At 43.0% G+C, this 24,845-nt stretch overlaps 1 protein-coding gene and 1 long non-coding RNA gene across 5 annotated transcripts in view; one reads left to right on the forward strand and one right to left on the reverse strand.

Moving 5' to 3' along the window:
* LDLRAD3 (low density lipoprotein receptor class A domain containing 3) overlaps window positions 1-6,665 on the forward strand; it is a 116,700-nt gene extending 110,035 nt beyond the window's left edge. For all 4 annotated transcript variants that reach the window (XM_087745961.1, XM_087745964.1, XM_087745962.1 and 1 more), the window contains one exon: window positions 1,639-6,665. In XM_087745961.1, coding sequence (XP_087602087.1) covers window positions 1,639-1,900 — 262 coding nt within the window. In that variant the 3' untranslated portion in view covers window positions 1,901-6,665. The remainder of the gene's footprint in view (window positions 1-1,638) is intronic.
* Window positions 6,666-8,729: 2,064 nt separating this feature from the next.
* LOC148057118 (uncharacterized) lies at window positions 8,730-13,570 on the reverse strand. Its single transcript, XR_015702069.1, has 3 exons — window positions 13,317-13,570; window positions 10,603-10,820; window positions 8,730-9,608 (listed from the first exon to the last, which is right to left on the reverse strand). It is a non-coding gene; the product is annotated as an uncharacterized LOC148057118 (long non-coding RNA).
* Window positions 13,571-24,845: the final 11,275 nt, after the last annotated feature.

The following is a 24,845-nucleotide window of genomic DNA, read 5'->3' on the forward strand; positions in this document are numbered from 1 at the left end:
TAATCTGTGCTTCTGCTCCCCATTTATCTTTATTACTCCTTTTGACAGAAGTACAGCATTGCAATTCTGTCACATTCATAGGGCCAAATTTGGGAAAATTTGAGCTCTTCCTGCATGTGAAAAATTAATGGTCCTCAGGTTCCCTTACCATTACTGGTATTAAAGGGATTTAAGGCAAACTTAAGTCATGTGCTCTTAGCATGTGTCGTTTGTTGGTAGTAGAGATTTTAAGGATGGCAGGAGAATGCAAAGGAATGGATCACTTGTCTAGTAGTGATATCCTGTGCCAGTCTGGAATCAAAACATGAAAATTGAATTTGGAGTTTTGCCAAAAACATCTAGGCTGTAGGTCATACTATTTAAAAAAAAAATTACCCTGGTCATATGTGATAAGTATATAAAGGTACGAGGTCTTCAATTCTTGCATAAAGAAATTGTATCGTCCCTTTGTTCTGCACTACTTTCCCTTTACCAATAGAAGAAAAGGACAAGACTCTGAAATGGAAAGCGCTGTTCTCATTATAAATAGCTGAAAGTCCTTTGAAGTTTTGTGGGTGGGTGTGGTTTGGGTTATGATGTTTTTGGAGTTATGACACTGGTTTTATTTGTAGATAATTAACCTTTGTTTTAACCTCTCTGTAAAGTCTTTCCAAACAAAACTGCTAGACTGACATCCTCTGTACTTAAAAAGGGCATGGTATGAACTTTAATGATCCAGATTGTTCACTGTCACCCTGTCGGTATTTTTTAGTACAAACTCTGGGATCTAAGAATGATAGTAGGGTCATTTACATTTCTATTCTCTGCTGCATTTGGCAGCAGCTCCCTTGTCTTAATGTTGATGTTCATAATAATGATATCTTTTCATTAGTAAGGACAACTAAATGAGCAGCTGTCCAGACTGTAATCACTTCTCACCTGGGCTGATACAAACCATCAGCAATTTCAGAGCTAGTTGCTCCGAGGACCTGTTATCAATCCGCTAAACCCTTCAGTCCCTTTACTTGTTTACTATCAGAACCAAAAACCAGCTTATTTTTACTATCAGAACCAAAAAACCTGAATCCAGTACTCATCTTGCCTATGCCTACTTAGCAGTTGTTCTGCATGTGATATCACGACAGCAAAAGTTATTTGTTGTGTGGAGAATTCAGTTCGTTATTTATTTGTAGACTGTAAGCCATTAATCTCTGTCACTTAATGGAGGTTTCCTCAGAGGTTTCTTGTGTTCACATCATTATCTATAGGTGTAAATCCACTGCTTACCTTATTTGTTTTAAAGCGCTTTCTCTGGTTATGTAAATGTTATACAGGAAAAATTCTGACCTCTTGCAGCTGTCTTTGAGGGTAAGCTGAGATTTGTTGGAAGTGCATACTCATGAAAATCAGAGTGTAGAGTGTTAAGCAGGATGTAATTAGCTATGTTGCATCTTGACCAGAAATCTTGGTGCCCAGTGGTGGTGTGGATGTTTTGGAATGACCTGAGTAATGTAGGCAGGTCTGTTTTGAGATCTCCTGATAGGTGTCATCACAGAAAAGCTAAGAAATACTGTTTGTTTTTTTCATAATTGGAAAACTATGTACTTTCTTCCGTACCACTGTTATCATTAACCTCTTACTATGTTGTGTATCTTACAGCAGACCACCTTGGTTTGACCTTCCTCCACCGCCTTATTGTTCTGAATCTGAATCCCCTAATCAGCCAGATCTTCCTCCTTACCGATCTCGGACAGGAAGCTTGGTGAGCACAGACACCCCCATGGCAGGAAGCCCTCTGGGCACAACCAGCAGTTGGACAAGAGACATCCACGACAGCATGGATGGCCACAGAACTCTTCTTGAGAGGACAGCAGACCGAAGTGATTCTCTGGTCAACCACATTGCTGAGAGAGAAATGTAACTGCTCCAGTATTGGGGATGGGCAGGAAGGCATTTACTTTTTCAAGTCTATATGGCTTAATCTGCTTGTGGCTAATAGGTTTCAGGGGACATGTGCCTGAATGATGACTTGATTTGAATCCACACTAAGTTAATATTTGAATTAAGCATTTTGGGTTCATCAAAGACAGAGCTGTGAGAGCTAAACCTAGAGTCACACCAGCTCTCTACAATATTTCTGCGAGCAAGTTCCGATTGAGACTAGTAAGAGAAACATCAGTGCTGTTGTCAAAGAACTGATGTGATGTATTTCTTGGACTGTTTACTGTATATGAATGTATATATGTGCATGTATAATATATACAGATGTTGCACACAAAAACTGTGCCAGAAGGACTCTTGTTTTCAGACTGCCTCCCATCCTGTCGACATGTGAGCCGTTTCTTCTTACTGCCTGGTACCAACTGGTGGTCACTGAAGCACATGAGAGGCAGTGTTTCTGCTTGGAGGGCTTGTGCTCAATGCTAGTCCACTGGCAGTGCTCAAATTGCAGAAAATGTCCCACTTGACCCTTCTCTTCATGGCCTGGAACATTCTCACTGTGAATGTAATTTTCAAAGTTTAAGCTTGTGAGGATGCAACAACTCTTTAATTGAGCAAGTGAGGGTTTTTTTCCCAGATGTTCATATCTAGGCCAAATTTGCATAGGTTTTCTCAGGAACACCTCAAAAGTTGACTTATCTGTCAGACTTCAACGCTGAGTACAGAGGTGCTGAAGCTTCTCAACAAACCAGCACAAGACTTCTTTTCAAGCGTGGCAAAACAACATTACTCCATGTGTTCCTTCTTAAAAAAAAAAACAAAACAAAACAAAAAAAAAACCAAACCCCAAACAAACAAAAAAAACCCACAACCAAGCAACAAAACAAAAAAAAGCCCAACCAAAAAAACCCCAGACTGTTTCAGCTAAATCCTGAACACTAAAACCAGCCTGAGGCAAACACCCATCATGGAAAGCTTTAGTGCAAATGACTAGTTTGTTATATTTGTAAAATAACTGAAAGCAGGTCATGTAGTGAAAGGTGTTGGGCTTGTTGGCCCTGTCTACAGCGTGTATATGTACATGCATGGATACACATGTAATACTGTGTAAGGAGTGTATTATATGGGTTTAGTTCTACTGCACCAATAGAACTCTAAAATGTCAAAAGTTTCACTTACAATATTCTCATTGTTTTTTATGGAGTTTGCTATTATTCGTGTTCATTTGGTTGAAATTCTAGCTTCTGCAGAAAAACAGAATTATTTGTGTCTGTTTTGTCATAACTCTTGGAATGGTGTCCTGTGACGTGTGTTTCAGTGCACAGTGTTGAATCACCCATGTGAAAGCATCTCAGAGGTAAAGGTATTCAGAGTGGCAAGAGGGAAGGTAAGCTGCGAATTTAAATGCCGCTGCAGTGCTGTGCTTGTGCTCAGTATACAGAAAACAATGCAGTGTCTTCCTCTTGTCCAGGGGGAAACTGGCCTTGAAAAATTATTTATATTTGTCTGTCAGCCACATTTCCCATTCCTTCTTCCATGTAATGAACAGTGTCATTAAACAGACTTAGCTGTTTAATGGAAATGAAGGAAGCTGACTGCCCACACCTTCTGCTTTCTTCCTCCCCATCTTTCTAAGGTAACTTCTTTTGCCCAAAGGTTATATGCTCAGAACCCAAGAATTTTTGAGCTTGAGTGTAGGTAGGGGAACGACTCGAGTTCAGTCTCAGTTCCCACACATACACCTGAATTTTTTTTTGTGGTATTTTGTTCATTTCCAGCTCTGGAGTCTACTGCCATGGTATGCAAGAGGTAGGGGCCAGACGGATTTACAAGCACAGGTCATTCCAGGACTGAGATGACATGGTGGGGAGCACTGGAGAATTCTAATGCTGATGGGCTTGGCTGACTTTGGAAGCAGATTAATGGCAGCCTTTAATTACAGGCTTAGGCAGCCTGTCTTGAAGTGCATTGGTGAAGACGCTCCTAGGTCCTTGCAAAGCAACGTACAAGGTTGGGTCAGATTTCATCCTTGCTGGGAGCTCAAGCAATGTAATTATGCTGTCCTTCACAAAGCAGGACGTGGCTAATTAATGACTCCGTCCGACTTGGTAGGCAGACTGTTGTCATTGTCACATAGCAGACAGTTATTCTTTGTTTTACAGGTAGGTTAAACTCAGGTACACAGCTGAGTTAATGGTAAAGGTGGGCATAGGCATGTCTCCTGTGAGCACTGGGTCCTGCTGTCCCTCTTGCCTTTTGTTAAGGTTCTGCTCAGCCTCTGTAAGAGAGCTACGTAATGCTGTATCAGAATTAGCCTTAATGTTTTTCTGTTGCAGTTTTTAAAACATTATATTGGACTTTAAAACATACTATTGAAGAACTCACAGAAGTTTCATTAGAATTAGACATCTTTTTAATTTTAAAGTTGCCTAAGGCTATATTAGTGAAACTAAATCATTGTGTCCAGTGTAACTTACATGGCACGTATCCCTCACATAAGCCTTCCACAGGGGACTGCATTTCACCACGTGTATTCTAAGACACCAGGGTGTGTGCAAACCTGATATTGTTTGCCTATGGCATCTGAAAAACATTGTCTTGCATTGCTAAGAAGTAGGAAAAGAGTGGACATAGCCTGCTGCTTCTGCCTTCTTTGTCAGTCACTATGTACATATATATATATTAAGAAAAAATATTCTCTTTCAGGTTGTATATATTAATGTAACTTTTCCATTAAGATAATCCATTTGGACTTTACAAAAAAAAGAAGGAACAGACATTCTAAATGGTGTGACATTTTTCCCTTCCAGCTAAGGGTGAATTTATCTTTGTATAGGAATCTTTTAGTTTTTCAGAACATGAGTTACAAAAGGAGATTGTGCCTTTCTGATTGATTGTTGATTTGAGAGGCTGTTAACTACATTTCTGAGTGTTGTTACATATCATTGTCTAGAGATCCAAAAAGAGAAACAAGTCTTGTCGTCCTCTTTGTTGTTACTTATGGGGACCACTGAGCTTTGAGGAGTACAGAAGTTCAGTATCTTGTTCCAAAAAGGCATGCTAAAAACTTTAAGGGGGGGGGGGGGCGTTTCTTCTTACTCCAGTTTTCTGGTTTGTAGAACAGATTTGCTAGCTGGTTTCTTTGGAGATTGCTGTAGTATCACACAGAAATTGTTTATAATGTGTCACTTCTATAGTGTTAATACAGCGTTATACTGCATTATTCAGTGGAATCTTTGAGAAAACATGGTAGCAACAATCTCAGTGATGGAATTAAATATTTCATTGAAAATCCTGCAGCTTGTAAGGCTGAAGTTAAATGTTCATGAAATACCATGTGGTAGGATTTCTTTTCAGAGCCAGTAAAATTGGAATTGATCACTCTATTATTTGCAATTGCTCTTAACCTTTTAGTTTAAGGTTAGTCCTCCAGGAGCTTTCCTTTATACTTAATATTTAAACAAACAGATGTTATTTCAAAGACCTATTCTTAAAAAAATAAAACTAATTAAAGTTTTCTTCTGGAGCCAAATTCTGATTCCACATCTGTATTGAATGGTGACCACTGTAGTGAGTAGTTCTCCTCAGCGCAGGTATTAATATATTTGATTCCAGCAAAACAATTGGAAGAAATCACTACTTCAGGTAAATGAAGGAATGTGGATTAGCCTGTTGGAAATAAGATTTGGGCTATTTAAAAATAAACAAATAAATAAATAAATTTCAGGAATTTTGAGTGTCTGTAACCTCTGGTGAAGTCAGAGTGCTGTGTGTTCAAAATCAGGCCATTAGTGAATCTGCTTGATATAATAATCTGAAGTTCCTTGTAAGGCAAGTTACAATTTACCTCTCTGGTATTGTGCTAGTGGAAAACTGGCAGTAATGCTTTTAAAAGAGAGCCTGTGAATAATTTTCTCGGCTCTTGTCTACAGTGACATACACGACAACACTGACTGCACTGTGATTTTTAAATTACTCTGCATTCATTCTTCCTCTCCTTTTAAGTCAAATCAGTTTTATTTACACCACATCACTTTGATACAGCTAATAGGGCCCTTGTGATAGAGTTAGAAGCTGGGTGGAGGAAAGAGATGATGACTCTCATTGTAATTAATGCTGCAGCTTGTTAATCTTGTACACTTTACTTTTTAGACATCTTAAGAAAGACAAATGGTTTTAGTAGATAAGAAAAACTATTAATGATGAAAAGGATAGAGGGACACTGATTCTGAATTTAATTTGTAATGAATATTTAAAATTGTATAAATGAAGGAAGAATTTAATGCTGTATTTTTAACGTGGTGGTCATATGGCAAGTACTGTTTTTAATTGTTGCTCATCAGAAGCTACTTTGCATATAATCCCTGGAACTAAAATGGTAAGACAAGTGCTCTTCTTGCAGTTCATACTAGATCTGAAATATTTTTTTATTAACACAAGGCTATATTGCACCTGTGGACTAAAATATGTGACTGCAGAAAGAATTTCAATACTGTGCTGGATTCTGCCTGAATGTATCCCAGTACAGGACTGTGGCCTTCATTTGTCCTTTTTTTTTTTTTTTTTTTTTTTCCCTGATTTGAGGGCTTTTGTCAACTCGAAATGGAGATGTTACATAAGAGCTTTAAGGGAGGTTGTATGTTGAAACGTAACCTTGTCTTAGACTTTTGTGAACTGGAAATCTTCAAAAATGTATTCTGTATTCCTGAATAAAGTTGGTGTTTTAATACTGTTCACAAGTGAGGATGTACCCTGTTTCATGAAGTCTCAGTTGCTTTAGTTTTATAGCCTCCTACATGAGGCTTCTTCCAACTTCTTTTGCACTCAGTATTAAGTTTTGTTAAATCTTTGTGGGTTTTAAACATATTTTTAAAAGGAAGTGATATTGGAAACCCACATGTACATGTGTGTATTAAAATATACCGATACATATGTCTCCATATTTATACAAATGAAAATTGCTTAATTTCATAGTTTCTCATTCTCATTTTGCCATTCTGTTTGTACTATCAAAGATGAGGCATCTGCAGCAGTTGTGTTTTGTTGTTGTCTGCTTTGTAGCAAAGCTAGAGGCTTCAGCAGAGATGGGTGTTCTGTGCTGGTTGCTGCATATGGATGTACTAGCAGAGCTAAGGGGCCTTTAGCATTATGCCCATGTCAGGGCTCTTTCCCCAGCAGATGGCTGATGCAAGCACCACCACTATCATGGGAACCATCCAGACCCACTTCATGTCTGGATCATAGCCACTCTTCTTGTCAAGGTACTTCATTAGCGACAGTCCCATCACTCAAAGGATTAGCGTTAAGAAGTACTCCTTATGTTATGAAGTTATTTTCACAGACTAAGGAGAACAGGTTCAAATGTTATGTCTAAATATTTCAATCTATATAAGTATATAGGGGTTGGCATATTTCACTGCCATGATTCATCTCCACTTGCTACCTTCACAAAGCCATGACAGTTTAATCATTATCCTGGTTAATTAAGTCACATACCCTCACCAAAATTCTCAAATGGTAATCTTTGTTTGACGCTGGCAAACTGCCCCAAAATAAATAGCTGTGGATCCAGAATTCATACCAGTGGTACAAGGGAGACGGAGCTGCTGAGGCTGCCACAATGGGCTCTCTGCAGGGGAGGGAACACTGGGGTCTCAGAGCTGGCTCATTTAGTCATGCCCCAGCAAGAGCTATGCTTGAGAAATGTTGATTCAGGAGACAGACACTTATGAAAATAAATAGCGTACTCTCCAGCTAAGCTCCCTGATTAATCATTTTTAATCTCTCTGCTTCGATTTGTTCAAAGATTTTAATTTTTACACCTTAAAAATTAAATACATAGTTTATTTCAGCAGTAATTTCTTAATGTGGCATCTTTTCTTGCTGATTTGCAAGCAGTCTCCTAATCATTCAGCCTCAATTATCTATTGGTGAGAGAACTAAGCAGCTTTTCACTTTTTGGGCAGCTGTGGTCCAAAATGATGTGCTGTTATTAATTGAAGTAAAGGCATCTTCATGTGGAAATTCATAGGTCGTCTTTGCTTTTCAAAGCAAAGTTGAGGGTATGCATATTGCATAAAGCACTTTGGAAAAGTACTAGATTGATCTGTCTAGGGAATTAACTTTTCTGTTTATCTGCCAAACATAGTGTGAATAGATAAACCAAAACATGATTCTCTGCTTCCCAAAATCACAACAGTGTTCCTTACAGCCTTACTGAGGGGACCACTGCAGATGAAAAGGTAGAGCAGTTGTGCAGCTGATGGAGCCCTTACCAGTTCTGTGGGAATGGGCACAAAGTGGTTCAGTAGTGCCGTTGCTTTGGTGCTGGATACCATGCAGAAGACCCCTTTTCACTGAGGACTGATTTGGGACCATCACTTCCTATATGCTTCCCAACAGCCACTGTCCAGGTAAGTACTTTTTTTTTTTTTTTTTTTTTTTTGTCCTTAGTAGCTCTCGTCTCAGGTTAATTCCTACAATTTACCCTGAGGTAAAAAATTTCATATCTCATTACCACAGCCGGTAACTCCTTCAAATTTAAACCATGGTCATTTCTCAGCACAAAAGTACAAGAGCCTTCATCTCTGTAAGAACAATAGGAGTTAATAGCTCAGTTTGACCCACACCAGCTCACTTCTAGAGGAGTGCCCTGGCAGTGTCAATTTGACTGACTGAATGAATGGTCTATTGCATTTATTTGGAATGCTTGGTATTTCCTTGACAAATGCAAGTCATGTTGCAGCACAGTAATGAAGAAGTATGGTGTTTTATTTGACAGAGTAGATTTTTCTTCTCATTTGTTTGTGACAGAGTTATCTTAGAAAATGCTCTTTGCCCTACACTGCATCCGAAGTAGCACTAGCTTGCAGAGGTGCGGGATAAGGGGAGGACAGTAAGGTTGGCTGTTTAATACAGATATAACCCCTTTGGGGGTTTCTTAAGTGTTCCAGCTCTTATATCTGAATAAAAAATATTTAAATGCTACACAGTAAGCGCGTTTGCAGACTAAGGAAACATGGTTGATATTTGGCTGCTCTTTTGCTAGTTTCTGTTTTACTCAAATATGATGCAAAGTCAAGAGCAAAAGTTCTCCATGCATCTGTTGCTGTATTTATTGTTCTCCCTTGGCAGTCTTTGCAGAGGAGTTAGCAGAATTATCCAAAGTGGATTTGGAGAGTGCCCTGCTTCAGAAATAATGGAGCTGGCTTAAATATCCGCTTTCAAGGTGTCGTGTTAGATATGCTGGTTAAGACATGGATTACATAAGATAAAATCACACCTGAGCTTCTACAGGGAAAAAAAACCCAACCCTGTGCATCTGAGAGTTGCAGCAGATCTTCATCAGCAAAGCCAGACTCCAGGAGCTGGCTGCAGGTCAGGGTTAGAAATTCCTGTGCCATGAGCCTGGGTGGAGCTGGTGCTGATACAGCACTCAGAGTTGAAAGCAATGGCTGTTACAGTTTTGGTAGCACAAGTTGGTCTGTCTGGTATCTGATACCTGAACCATGTGAAAATCATTCTAGACTGATTGTCACCTTCCTTCAGGAAGCTAGATAGAAATCCTCTGGTTGCTTTGTGGAAGTCATGTTTCTCAAGCAACTAATCAGTCATGTTACTCTCTTTCTTCTTTTTTATCAGTTGCAGGAACAGGAGGATGATTTGCACTGTTTTTTAAGTGGGGACACCTGAGAAAGGGAGAGACATCATGATGAGTTTCAGGAATAACAAAACCTGCATCTTCCAAGATCCAGCCTCCTGACCACCAGGCAGTGCTGTCTTATCTACCCATTTGTAAACTTCTAAATCCATTCAATTTAACAGAAGATTTTTGCAGATTTAAGAAAAAAAAAAAAGAGGTAAGTCTGGACCTGCAGATAACTGTTTCAAGTTCTCTTCTTTTTGCAAAAATTTGGGCAGTGGTCTAAGAACAGAAACAAATATTTGAATTCCATATTGCCTTCTAACTTTTAGCTACTTGTTTGCCTTATTTATATTTGCAGACTTATTGGAATAGTTATTCTGTATAGCTGTTTGTGTGGAGGAGGATTCTGCTCTAGAATAAGTTTCCAGGCTGAGACTTAACCCAGAGTAGGTATTTCAGTAGGTTTCCACAGGTTAACAAATATGTGGACTGTGAATGTCTTCCAGAAGGGAGCTAGGGTGTATTAGAAGTGGCTTGCCATAAATAATGCTGATTTAAAGATACAAACTGCAATTGCAGTGTGTGGAGGGTAGGGGCATGGGTTCCTACAGGGGCTGTAGGAACACTTTGTCAGATGGCCGGCACCAACATTTTTTGCTTTATGCAATTGGGAAAGGAAGGGGAGGAAGTGGGAGGGAGAAATGTCATTTTGACCCTGAGCATACAGGTAGCCCAAAGTGATACAGGGAACTACAGAGAGAAGAGAGCGACCTGGCTGCCTTTTATTCTGGCATTTGAAAAATGAGCTCAAGATACTGCTTTGAAGGGTGGCTTGGTAATATTATTAAAAAAAAAAAGTCCCCCCCTTTCTTTTCTTGATATTGGTATCAAGAGTGAGAAGACTAACGTGTGGGGGAGAGAGTGATTTGAAATGATTCTTGGATGTTTTTGGTTTTTTTTCTTCCTTTAAAAATTTAGGTGAAGTTAATTACGGAATGGCAGCAGCGTCTGATCTGAAGCGAGCGCTTTCATCTCACCTCCTGCTTTTAAAATAGCTGCGCTCTTATCTCTGCTTTGAGGAAAGGGGTGCAGGGGGGAGAGCACCCCGGTGCTCTCGCAGCCTGGCAGTCGCCGGATGAATGAAATGCCTTGTGAGATCCGAGGCCATTAAAGACTGCCAGCAAAGAATTAGTAAGACCTTAGGAGCTAATTTCCCATGGTGATGATGACCGGAGGAAGAAAAAAAAGCCATGATCTGCAAAAGACAAATGAAAAACATAAAAAATTAATGAGCCAAATTACTTTAATACTGTCCAAAATATGTTCTGTTTAAAAGAAAGTGGAAGCAGACAAGAACTTAGAGATGTGATGGGTGTTTCCCCTAATCCTCACTGACAGCCTCAGTCACACAAATGCTGGCGTTAACCCTTCCCTTCGTTAATCATGCCTAAGTTGCAACTATTAATCATTATTAAGAGCCTGCCACTATGCTGATAGCACTTTTTGTATTAATCTGATAAAGTAAGCAGAGGAACTCTGTTTCCAGCATAGGCTAGGTGCAGTGTAGAGAAGCACTTACTGTGCACAGCAAGGTGGGCTTTGAGCATGTGCTTCGGGCTGTAAGCGGAAGGTATGATGTGACACTGAGACAGAGGACCGAATGCAAAATCCCAGGAGGATGAGGCCCTGGCTGGGGAGGAAGAGGGAGGCAGGGAGCTGGACAGCTAATAGCATTGCTGCCTGCTAATTGCATCAAAGCAGAAATTGCCTTCACCCTTATTTTTTTCCTGGGGGTGTGTGTATGCCACGTGCATGGTGAGATTCCAGCTAGTGCGAGAGCTGAAATCAATACTGCTGTGTCAGGGTGGGCCTCCATTAAGTTGCTGGGTAATGAGGTTTATAACCCCCATGCAGAGGTTAATGCTGCTGCATGGTGTGCTGGGTAGCACCAGCGGCTTCAGGGGTTATCCATCATTTCTCAGTGACACAGAACTTGCCTGCACAGGCACACCTGAGGGTTTCGCGTTCTTTTGAAGAAACAAGCACTTCAGTGGAAGCAGAGTCTGATCTGAGCTTCTACAATCACCTGTAGCCAGTGGTTCATCTCTTGTCCTGCTGAGCTGTGCTAAGTAGACTTTTGATGGTGGCTGTCCTACTTCTGAAGTAAGAGAGCCCTTAAGGAATTAATCATTCCTAGGATTTTTATTTTTCATGTCACTGAGGCTAGATCCATGTGAGAGGAGATCTTGGATTGATAGATATACCCAAGATGAGGGCTTTGGGCTTCAGCCTTCTTCCAGTGACTGAAGATGATAGCTGAGCCTGCACAGCAGCCCCAGGAGTAAGTCTGTCTGAAAGCCACATTATGGGATCCAAGCATCCCCTTTTAAGGGCAGTTCATCTTTGGCAAAGGCAGGGGAAATGAGGGGGAGGGAGGGATAAGAACATGAAATGTCATCTGGAAACAAGCTTGTGCTGTACTATTTGGAGAGTGTCTGACTTCACACTGTCAGCCAAGCAGGGGCCTACGAAGGATTCCTGAGGCTATGGGAGGGCTTTCCCCTACCACTCTCAGCAGCTGGGAAAATGCCACTGGGTCTGTCTGCCCTCAACTCTGTTCAGTAGTAAGATGCCCTGAAGAATTTCTTGTTTTATTTGTGCCTGTGGTTAGATTCTTCTGTCAGCTTCATGTTATGTTCACCTTTGGTGAAGGTCTGGTGCTTCTGTGCATGCTCAGTCTGAGGACTGCCTTCTGCCCTTGCTTTCTCTTCAGCTTACATGACTGCTTTACAGTGTCCTGCTGATGGAAGGTAATTCAAGCAATTAAAGGCCATCTCTGAACTTTTCTGGGATATTTTCGCAGCCCAACATCTGCTATTGGTTCCTATCACAATTTGGGATGAGGCCATCTTGTATGGGCTTTGTACCCCCTTGTATGATGAGGTTTAGAATCATAGCATCATTTAGGTTGGAAAAGACCCTTAAGATCATTGAGTCCAACCATGAACCTAACACTGCCAAGTCTACCACTAAACCATGTCCCTAAGCATCACACCTACATGTCTTTTAAATACCTCCGGGGATGGGGACTCAACCATCTGCCTGGGCAGCCTGTTCCAGTGCCTGACTACCCTTTCAGTGAAGACATTTTTCCTAATATCCAACCTAAACCTGCCCTGGTGCAACTTGAGGCCATTTCCTCTTGTCCTGTCACTTGTTACTTGGGAGAAGGGACCGACCCCCACCTCACTACAACCTCCTTTCAGGTACTTGTAGACAGGGATAAGGTCTCCCCTGAGCCTCCTCTTTTCCAGACTAAACAACCACAGCTCCCTCAGCCGCTCCTCTTAAGACTTGTGCTCTAGACCCTTCACCAGCTTTGTTGCCCTTCTTTGGACACACTCCAGCACCTCAATGTCCTTCTTGTAGTGAGGGCTCAAAACTCAGCGCAGTATTCAAGGTGCGGCCTCACCAGTGCTGACTACAGGGGACGATCACTTCCCTAGTCCTGCTGGCCATGCTGTTTCTGATAGTTTTGTCCCAAAGCTTGCCAGCATGGAGCAGGTCTGGCGGCACTGCTGTGGCTTGACCAACTGCTTGGATCACCGCTCACTGTCTTTAGGCGACCAGTAGGAAGAGGCGAGTAACTGTCCCTGATCTGAGGAGGCAGGTTGGAGAAGTCTCTCCCTAGCAGTACTCCAGCAATGGCTTGGTAACACCAGACATCCCCAGTATTTGAGGCACCACTTACCCTTTTCTAATGCAGTCATATTTTCAGTCAGTAACCTGTGCAGATAGAAGTGGTAGCGTACTTCTCGGTAAGCAGGACCCTGCATTCAGGCAGATTAGCAGTGCATTAGTTACGACATGTTTGTGTTTTTCAAGTGTCTTTTGTTTTTTCCAGTCGGAAATTATAGCTTCGGCTGTAGTCTGGTGGGTCTAGGAGTCACAACTTAAGAACGAACCTTTCAAATCCAGGATCTAAACCAATAAAACATCTGGGATGGTTACTGCTGAGTTAATGGCCCAGTGAAGAAACAAATCACTGTGTGATGCTTCATGCTTCTAGTCTGCCTGATCTCCATTTTCTCCCTGCAGCCAAGCTAGCCTCATCACCCAAAAATCAAATGCAATGCAATATAATCAAATGCAATGCAATAGCCTCCTTTTCCTTCTCTGGCTGGGCTTGTTTTTCATCCTGTGCTATGGAACAAGGGGAGCATGCAGACATGAAGCTGAATTCATTGCTCTCCCTCTGGTTCAGCAAGAAATTACTCAGATTTTTTCCTAGATCTATGAGTTGCCATCGTGTCCCAACAACCTTGCACTCCCTGGTAGAGACATGAAAAATGATCCTTTGTCTTCCATGTGGCACTGGCACTGTGGGTGACAAACGCTCCCCTTTTTATGCCTGCTTATTTTATGGTGTTGTGCATTTTTCTAGATAAGCTGTGTGGCCGCCCTCTCATTAATCAAATGTGTTGCTGACCTATGAACTGCTAGCCTAGAGCAATCTCTGTTAGATTTGACCCCACTGAAGGCAGGGTACAAGGGGCTAGTGGTTCTGGGGGGACTGGGGTTGTGTCCAGTAACATCACATTTCTTTTTGCTGAGAGCCATGCACTCAAGATAAATAAGTGAACCCATCTAGTATTAGCCCGATTATTTAACAACCCCTCTTTAAAATGCATGAAGCATTTAGTCCTCTTTAGTCTGCAAGTAAACCAGTGATTCTCAGTTAAAGGTAAAAGGGGAAAGTGTCAAGAAATTGGCACTGGGGTGCTTTTAGACAAGCTTCTGAGAAATGCCAAAGAGCAGCACTTTATCATTTTCCAATTAAATAATGTTAGTTCCAAGGCTTTTAATTTTTGAATGTTGAATGCCCTCCTAAATACACCCCACCCCCAAGTGAGACTGCTAATGAAACAAACAGATGGTGATTTGAATAGAGTAAAAGGACATCATAAAGATGTGCTTTGAAATAGCCACACAGGAGACTGGGGAAAAGAAAGTGATGGAAAAGTGAGAACAAACCACCACAGTATTCATGTTATTCACCAAATGGCCCAGTATGTGAGTGCAAAGGTGTTTAATTATCTTCAATAATCTGATATTAAAAAAAAAAAAAATCTATTCTGAAAATGTTGGGGGTGATAGATAGGGAATCGTAGTCTTGATCAAGCACAGGGGCCAGTCGCATGCATCTGTCTGTGTCTGTGCATCTCACTGCTGTCTCCAGGGCTGTGTGTGTCAGCAATGACATTTGTTTGCTTTCTATTTTAAGCAATGCCTGGGACAAAATATAACTTTTTTTGTTTGCCTCTTTTCCAGACTAATGCAATTTGAAACGCTGTGCCAGAGTCTGGAAGGCCTGAGGCAAAAGTTGAAACTGTGATCCTCTGAATATTAGACTGTATTGTGGCAAGCTGAGTATCTTCTCCCTCAGACAGGAAAGGGGCTGGGGAAGGATGGCCCTTGGGCTGGCTGCCTCATCGCTCCCCTCTTGCTACTCCCTCTGCACCGTCTCCAGGCTGCCTTGTGCTCCATGATGGCAGGCTGGCTGATGCTACTAGCTGGCCTTTCAGCAATACTTTCTCTCTGGGGATCGCAGACTGCTTTACAAACACTATGACTTAAGATTTATAAGCTGCTGTGAGGAGAGAGAAAGAATGATAAAAACAAATAATTTACTTATTTCAAGTCTGAAGTAAAAATAGGCTGTGGAATCTGACTACAGATTGAGTAAAAACCCTAAACTGGTTTTATTGCTGCTCTTTCCAAGGCTTCTGCTGCCAGAGCAATGGAGTGTCTCCCCTTTGTGCCTGCTTTCCCTGTCCTAGTTTGTTACAGCCCACTTTGCTGGCCCCTAGCATGGCACTGGAAACAGTGACCTAGGTGTTGAGCACTTTGTGAAGTTACAAGCGATTCACTTAAACTAGGACAAAGCCCCTCACAGTGGGAAGAGGGGAGGTGACACCTTTGTTTCAGGCCCAGCTACCAAAGCTGAGAGGAAAGGAGTGAGTCTTAGAAGTACACTTAGCTAAAGAGTAACCCTGTCCTTCATCTATACTTGACTACATGGAGGTAACAAGTAAACCAATATCCAAGACACGCACATCTCCAAAGCTTTGGTATTTCAGTGTCTGACATTCTGATACTTTCAGTAAAAATTAATTGTGCTCTTATGTTGGCCGAAGTCTCCACAGCAGCCTCATTAACACACAGCTAAATGTTTCTCTCTTCCGACTTGCTGAACTAGAAATCAGTTTTGTTTGCTTGGCTTTTGTTTGCTGTGAACAAAACGCTTCCTTGTTTCTGCTGAGCCTGTGATTGCATGGTGAAAGGAGGAGGAAGGAAAAGCAGCCTTCAGTCTCTCCATAACCATCAAACGACAGTTTTGCAGCCTTTGAGCATCATCTTGTACCTCCCCTTGCTGTATGGCAAGTTCCCTGGTTCCCTCCTGCACCCTTGTCTCTGATCATTAAAATTGTTATGATCACATCTCCCACAGCAGGAGCAAGTAGGAGCCGTGGGTGCCCTGATGGCCCCGCTTGCTGCTATTCAGTTTTGTGCCAAAACAACCATGGCAGCTGCTCAGTCTCAGAGAGAAACTTTAGTGTCACTTTGTGCCTTTTACTAGGTTTAGTGAATAATAAGTAAGTAACTTAAGCAAGAGCAGATTCCTCTCATGCAGTCATGCATCCATTCTGTGTGCGTGCACCTGCTGCTGTCTCTCTGGAGAGAACTGAAACAACCATCACCCAGTCCTGGCTCAAAATCCTTACGCAGGCTATTATGCAGTCCCTTACAGAGAACTAAAGCTTTTCAGCTTCTGTGTGTAAGCTAGGAAGAAATTATGATCTGGCTTTTACCCTGATGTACCTCACAGGCAGAGAGGTGAAACAGCCTGAGCACAAGGCTTGCTACGTTAGTTGGGACAGGACCCCTGGATCATGGCTTGCTCTTCCATCAACTGGCTTTAGCGAAAAGGGATGACGATGGGGAAATCTTTGAAAGCATCTGAGGGATTTGGAAGTGCAACGTGTTGCAAAATGTACCTCCTTGTGCATGTTGAATACACCACTGGCACGGCTCTGCATTACTACAGGGTCTGTAAAAACATACATTGTCCGCAATAGTTTTGAGGACAAAAGGTAGATTATCAAGCACTGGGCATAAGTAAATGTCTAGTCAAAAACCTAGTTAATACATGGTTATTTTTCATTGCATGGAATCAGCTTTTTGCTGATCTTTGCATCATAAGCTCAATCCTGCTGATGGTGACTGGAGAGCTGCTTTTAGCGAAGGAAATGTCTCTGTGTCTTACCCCTGCTCTCACAGCCTGCCACGTGCCGTGACAGCTGAGGCATCCCTGTAGCCATTCATTAGTTCTAGGAATGTGTGTTGCTATATTTTTGCAGGGAGTAGGGAGTCATCACAGGGAGGTACAAAAGTGAATTTTGCCGTGCTTTGGAAGACTGTTGGGTCAGCAGCTCTGGGAGAGGTCAAAACCTCAGGCTAATGTGATTTGAGGCTGGTTTTATTACTTAGGTTTTCCTAGAGGTTTGTGTGCAATGCAACAGCTTAACCTCATTTCAGCTCACCTTGCTTAGGCAAACTTTTCTGTGGTCTTCCTGAAGAGCCAGGGCCAGACAGGATAGCTCCAGGATGGCTAGGACCTGCTCAGTTTTCAGGAGTGTTTCTTCACAGCCTCTGATGGCGTATGACCCCTGTCCTGGGTTGCAGGTGAGGAGCAGCATCTGCAGCGCCCAGGAGGAGAGTGGGGAGCAGGGACCACAAACCTCTGCCACCAAGATCAAAAAGATCCACAGGGAAACACAAGTTCCAAAGTTGGAAATGGTGTATCCGAGTACAGGAGCTGGCTTAACTGTCAGAGCTGGTCTCTGACTGCGATGGGACTACGATGGCGAATGGGGTATCTGCCAAGCCTCATCAGCCAGTGTTGCCTTGTTCAGGCTGACCTTTGAGGGGAGGGAGGGAAGGAGGAAGGGACCCCTACCTACTTCTGGGGCTCCCCAGAGTTTCGGCCTGTGGAAACAGCTCCATTCTCAGGGGTAGTTGTTACACGGGGGATTTTAGCGGGGCAGGAGGCAGGATGGGATGGAGTGGGACAGGATGGCAGCAGCTAAAATGGGCCTTTTCTGAGGGGCAGGGGGAAGGCAGATGGCTCTGAGCCTCCAGGAGGATGTTGAGGTGTCAGGGCCTCAGGGTGAGGGTTGCTGCCCAGGGTGACCTTGAGTAAATCACTGTTTCTGCACCTCCTCATTTCACAGGGCCCTCTCAAGCAGCCTCAGGAGGATGTGAGAAGAGACTTCAATGGTGGTGAGGAGGGAGGAGAGTGTCCCTTGGTCTCCCACTGCCTGGGTAGGACGAGAAGCAGTCAGCTGAAAATTCACATCCGGGCTGGGGACTGGGAAAAATGTCCTTGTGAAAAAGGCAGTAAGGCATGGGTTGGCTGCAGGAAATATCTCCTGCCAGTTGAGGGAAAGAGTTTTCAGAAGCAGCAGTATGCTCGTCTCCTGCCTGAGTCGCTCTGCAGCACCTGCCCGCCCAAATTTCCACAAGCCATGGTCTGGGGACATCTCGCTCGTTCACTGACCCTGTCCTGGTGTTACATTTGCTGTGGAGTCTTCTCCAGACATTAGTACTTCAGTTGCTATCTTGCTGTCCTTCCCAAACTTCCCCTTACTTCATGGCTTTTGGCTTGTGGTGTGGAAAAACCAGAGCACGCTCTCTAATGAAACTTATTGTAGCTTTGAGTGGTTCCTAGCCTGGCCTGGTGACATGCAGGCAGCAGTTTGTGTATGAGAGAAGTAATGCAGACATGATAAGGAGTTAGCCATTGACCCTTGCAAGGTGGTGTAATAAATTGGTGATGGAGGAAGGATAGGAAAAAAATCAAAGGGTCTTTACATCAAAGGCTGAGAGAGAAGCTGCAATTAACATGGTCAGATGTGGGAAATTCAGCAGGGGAGAGGACCAGTACCAGAATTTGAACTGATGTCCTCCTGTCCAGACCCTATCAATCTTGCCAAGGAATTTGACAGGTGAGAAAAGTCAAAGAGCAGCCGAGGCATTCTGAAATCAAAGGGCTTTGAAAGCTGGATCAGAGAACGGAGCACAGTTTTCCCATCTGCTTTGAATTTATTGTTGCTAATGAGGAAGCAGCCTCTAGTCTGAGTGAACATGCTGGACCAGAGGGGTCACTTGACATTTCCATCACGTTCAGAAGAGGGTATCAAGGGACTCTCTCCAAGTTAACCCTTTTACTGCTCAGCACGTACAAATGAGCAATTCAGAGTGAGATGGTACAAGGAGGGAAACGGCCCCTTTCAGGCTGCCCAAACATGCTGTGTGGACTCCCAGATCACAGCGTCCTATTTGTCTGTCTGACTGGTGGGAGCTCCTGCAGGCAGAGCTGAAAATCCCAGCGTCAGTCCCTCCTGCTGATCGCTTCATAAGCATGCGTGTTTCTTCTGCTTTGTTGCTGATGTTGACTGTGGTCAGTCTTTTTCTCCAGGGCTATGAATCCAAGATCTGCAAGTACCTTTGTTCAGTAATGTATAATTTATATACAAAGCTGGAAGTGGTTGTTTTGAACACTTATTTACACCTAGGCCCCGCGTCCCCTTCAGGTCAGATGCTGTCCCTGTCAGCAGAAGTTGCGTGAGGGGAACAGACCTCCCTCCCCCAGCCTCCCTGCTAGGGGTCCTAAGCAATGAGGACTGCACTGCATTGGGTGAAGAAGCAGATGAGAAAATAGGCTGATGAGACCGAGAGGACTGTTGGAATTAATCATCTGAGGCCTTTTGCACCCATGAGAGTTTATCTTGAAATTGGTAGCCTCATTATTTAAATACCAAACACCAACCTCCCCAAACCAGATTCCCAAAACCTTTTCTGTGTTCCCTGCCCTTTCCTGCCCACTGCCCTAAATGCTGATGCCATTGCATTTGATTTTTTTTGACTCCTTCTGATAATGCTGAAGGTGCAACAGCTAGAGACGAAAGCCACTGGGATCTGCTTGCTGAGGTTATGATCCCCAGTTATCATTCCAGTGTGCTGCCTGTCTGCAAGGCAAGAGCTGTAGCCAAGACTCGCAGAGCTGCAAATCTTCAGAGGGGAACAGCGTGTGCAAGAGAAAATGTTGTCATGAGAGCTGCATCCCTGACTCATCATTGAAGAGCTTGTCCATGCAAGCAGCCTCTGTTGCAACAGGGGGCTGGGTGGTTCATGCTGCAAAATTACACTCCATCTCTTCTCTTGAGTACTGCAGAGCTCTGAGCCATGTTGGCCATTGGAATAGACACCGGTTGCAACAATTAGTTCAGCAGTTGAGTTCAGAAAACTTGCAGAGCAGGTGAATGGATGCTTGAGTGGGTTCATCTCCTGTGAATCCTTTTCTAGCAAAACATATTTAAACCTAGCACATGAAGCAACGGATTAGCCCCAATCATTCAGAAGGGGATACAGTATGGCCTTAACTTGGCGTTTCCAACCTGACCATGTCCTGTCTGGACGAGGTAAGTGTAAGGTGAAAGGTGTTAACCTGCCTCTTGCTGCAGTTTAAGTTAGTGCAGTTGTGTGTGCCCTCAGGCGCTGGAAGCAGAAGGCATTAGTGAGTTAGCATGCCTCAGCTGACATGCAATAACTTGTTAAACAGTGGTAGACAGATTGTGTGGCCAAACCCTGAGATTTGCATGAGCTTAAAACCATAAAATGGAATTAGTCTCTAAGGATTCATTCCCAACCAGTCTCAGTTTGTGATCAGATGAGGCGTGTGACAATGTCTCTACCGTGTGCTGTCCATCTTTCTGGTTCTCTGAAAGACTTCGCCTTTCCTGGGATATTTCTTCTTTAGTTGTCTCCTTGAATGTCAGGATATGTAGTTTTAGGGCAATCTGTCATCTGACTTCAGCACTGTTGCACTGGGTCTCTTAACAACACTTCTGAGGCTACTTCAGGGGATTGTGATAACGTGGTAGATATCAAATAGAAAAGGGTCCCGGAGTGGATGAAGCATGCTGTGGCTGTTGGTTAATGTGATATTTAGGATTATGTTTTTAAGTAAAGTGTTGGGAATTAAAGAGGCAGTGATTTTTCAAGGACATTTTATCTACTGGGAGTGTTTAAACCTGGAAATATACGGTGTCAACAACACCAGGATTAAAGCTTGTTGCATCAGAATCAGCACAAATTTTGTTGCCAGCTAGTAGCTAGAGCACAAAGCCTTTATGTAGCAATTAATTCTCTTATTTGGAGGCCTTCCTGCTTGCTGCCCACTAAATTGCAAATACTGACTGACAATTGTCTGTTTAAAGCACTGTCTGTTCTCAAATCTGCCCTCTGAACTGCTACCTGGATCCCTACTGCTGTACCCAGCCAGGCTGAGTGAACAACAGAACTCGGCGCTGAAATCCGCAGGACCAGGCACATCCGCTACATACTCTAAACATTGCACGGCTTAGGGGGATCTAGCCTTTCTGGGTCAGGCCAGAATTAGTAGATATATTTTTAATACAAGCTGGTTTTTTAGGTGAATATAGGTATTAATCTTCTAAATCAAATGTTTTGCTAAGTCTAATCTTAGGTTAGTTAGCAATCAGTTAATGAGTGTTAAAATAGGACTGTGGTGTAGGTCAATCTCAGCCTGCCATTTCTCATCACTAGGCTGACTGGTTATCATTTTCAGTCTCATTGCTTGAAAAGAGCATAGTAAAATTGATCCTTCCCCTCCCCACCTCACTCCCTCTCTTTTTTTTTTTTTCTGTAATGCTCCTAGCGCCAAATAAAAAAGGCAAGCTGTAGTCATCGGAGCAGTATTGATGCTGTCATTGCCTTCCTAACAGTGCCTGGCCGGTTACAGAGCCCTGTGCTGCCTGCAGTCATGTCACAGGCATGCAAAGCCAGGATTAACACCAGAGAGCCCCACTCCTGGGTCCTAGCAGCAGGCCTGCCCTTCAGACTGTGCTCCAAACTGGACACGAAGGTGCTAACAAGTCACGAAAAACAGCCGGGAAGTAAGGGAGAGAATCTGTGGAAATGGCTTGGGTTTACTTTTATTTTCAGAAGCACAGTAGGACTGCGTGGTAATGCAATAGCTGCATGTAATGACAGGGACTCTAGAGATAAGTGATCTTTTCGGTGATGCATTCGGAGGGCTCCTGGTAGAGGGCTCCTGAGGGCACGAGGGGAGGAAGAAAGGCAGAAACACTGGCTGAGGGGCTGTTTTATAATTATAAAAGAACTTGTGACTTTTTCTGTATAAATTGATGTACAGTAGATCTCAAGGGGGTAGTAATGGACCCATAAACCTCTTTGTGGGCCAGCTGTAATAAAGGACCACACCTGAACATAACTAGTTCATTGCAGGCATTTCTCTGTCAGGTGTGGGATGTCCAAACAGCATAAATGCTGTCATAAAAGTGGGTTAATACGGTAGTAAATGGCAATAATGAAGTCCTCTGTTGATTTCAGCTAAAAAAACCCCCTGTATTTATATTTTACTTAGGATAGCTGAAGTCTTATTAGGCCCCTTCCCTGTCCCCTGCATCTGCTTCATCTCAGGTTTATTTGAATGATAAATCACTCCACCCATGAGATATCACTGGTCTCTGCAAGCTCTGCGGACCCTCCTAAAGGCCTGCCGAGGCTATACTGCCCTCCAGGACATATTTATTCTGTAGCAGATCCTACAACAAATGACTGGAAACCAGGCAACTCTGACAAAAACAGAACACCCTGGGCAACAGGGAGCTAGCTGTGAAAATGAAGTTCATGTCAGTGAGTCGGTCAGAATCATCCAGGCTTGATTCATTCAGAAGTGCCACAATCCCTTCCTTGCTGTGCACGGGCATGTGCATCACACAGACAGTGGGGAATTTAAATACATGAAATTTCTTTCCTGTGCCCAGCAAATTCATCTCCCCAGTCACAGCTACATGAAAGGAGAGGCAAGGCTAAGGGACAAGGTGCCGCTGGAGAGGGGGAGAAGGGAAGGGGGTGTATCCAGGGGAATAATCTCGATAGTTGCCAGTTTACATGGAAGGTCTGAAATTGAGACAAAGCAAAGGGGGTTCTTCCAAAACAAAAGAGATGAGCTGCTCTTTCATTGTGGCCTCCATTCACAGTTTCCTTCTGAAGCCTTTCATATGAATGAGATAGAAGGACAAACTTTTAAAGTGGGTCAGGGAGAGGTGAAGACTTGCTCTCAGCTATAAACCCCAGCAGGACATGATCCCTTTGAAAAGCATTGTAATAGTGATTCAGGTTTTAGTTCAGGAGTCGAACCCTGTTGTATTTTCAAAGCTGTGTGGTACTGTGCTCCTCAGGAACTGGAGAGAATGATAAATTCTGCAAAACACTGTTTTCTTTGTAGGCAGCAGAAAATCACTTCAGCCTGCGCTGTCATAGGGAACACAATACTCTGGCATTGACATCTTTTTCTTGGCAATATGCTCAGTACACTTGTAAGTTCCTTTGCCTACACACTTCAACAAGCTTAATACCAAGTGCATCGGTTAATTATCCTATCTCCCCCCAAAATAGGTGTAACCTAGCTTCCTACCTGCTAGGCAGAAGACAGAGGTAAAGTGAGATGCTTGAGAGTCACAGCAGAGACAAGCATGCAGCTCAGAAGTCTGCATTTGCAGGCCTCGCTCTCACCCCCACCCAGGCTACCTGCTTCAGTTTTACCGGGGTCCCAGAGGTGACATCAAAGCCTCCAGTTCTGCTATAAGGGCCAAACTCAGTCCTACTGCCCAGGGACAGACATGGCTGACGAGCCTGGAGAATTGCAGCTGCTCTCCTGGGCCCCCTTTGTTTCTGCATCCAAGGAGTTGTGAGAGGTTTGATTTCTTGTAGGGCATGCAGAGGTCTAAGCAAAACCAGGCTGTGGTCGACAGTTGCACCAGCGCCTACCGTTAGAACAGAGCTATGCTAGATGATTCTCCTTCCCCAGAACCCTGCTAATGAGAATAAGCTGCCTGTACTTAAGAATAAATATCATTAGTGACCAGGATATTTATTTTGTATGCAGTGATCATCCCCAAAGCTTTTTCCCCCTCTCGAGAGAATTACCAATGAATTGAATTTCATCACCTGAAAGTTGAGTTCATTTTCAGTCACTAGCAAGCTTCATAGCTCTCTTCATTGCTTCAACAGAGGCATTAGGACAGTCTGTGTAATTTTTTTTTAAATTTTGGTACTTTTCATTTATTATTATTGAATTCTTGAAACAGGATGGTGTTCTTTCACTGCCAGAGTGCAGTCTGGTCTGGAGTGGAAGATGACAGTGTGTATGATACAGAATGATTTAAGAAAAAGGAAATGTAGAGGAAGAAGAAATTTAATCAAAAATGCCACTTCTCTTGGGGAAAACTGTACTGGGATCCCTTCTGGTACTGCAGATTGGATGGGCCCAGAGGGATGGTTATCAGAAGTATATCAGAAGTATCCGAAGTTCCAAAGAAAGTACTCCACACTTCTGAAAATTGGACCATTTCTCTGTGAGCTGTCACTGGGGACACAAGCCACCCATTAAATTGCATAGATCAGCTTTACTTATCTAGGAAAAGATAAGACCACTGCTGTGTCAAGCAGCTAGAAAGCCTGAAATCTAATCCTGAAATAACTAAACTATCTTGGTGATGCATTACAACCAAGGAACAGGACCCTTGTTGTTATTGATGAGAGTACTGGCAGCAGTGTCAGCCCCCTACCTGGGGCTATTGAAGACAAGGTCTTCTGCACAGAGAACGTGCAGTCTAGAGAGGTGGTGTGTGAACTAAGACAGAAGAGGGACGACAGGTGCACCTTGGTTAGATTTCTTGCTTAGCTATTTTGGTTTTTTATTTTGGAAGCATAGGAAAGGTTTTTAATTTGTTTCTTGCCTGAGGACAAGGCAAAAATGTGTCCAGCTTTCATTTCCTTTAAAGGGTCTTTGCTTTATTGAGAACCACATTACCACACCCACAAGGGTAGTTTTGAACATGTCTATTTTAGTGTCTTTAATATTAGCCAGAACTTCTAAGATAGCACCAAAGGTCCAGCTGAGGTCACTGGAAAGCAATGGGTAGAAATTGTAAATAAGATTGCTTAGAGGGCTGATGTGGTAGATGAGAGTGATAGTGATGTTTGAAGTTTGCCATCTGTGCCCAAGAAAAGGAAAACATCCACACAGATGGCCAAGTAGCCTTTTATGCTGTTCTTTTCAGAGAGGGGAAAAAAAAAATTGTCTCTAAATGCATTTCTCATAACT

The sequence above is a fragment of the Nipponia nippon genome, unplaced genomic scaffold (genome assembly GCF_047370975.1).
Source record: "Nipponia nippon isolate SJK-2023a ecotype South Korea unplaced genomic scaffold, ASM4737097v1 scaffold_10, whole genome shotgun sequence".
NCBI lineage: Eukaryota > Metazoa > Chordata > Aves > Pelecaniformes > Threskiornithidae > Nipponia > Nipponia nippon.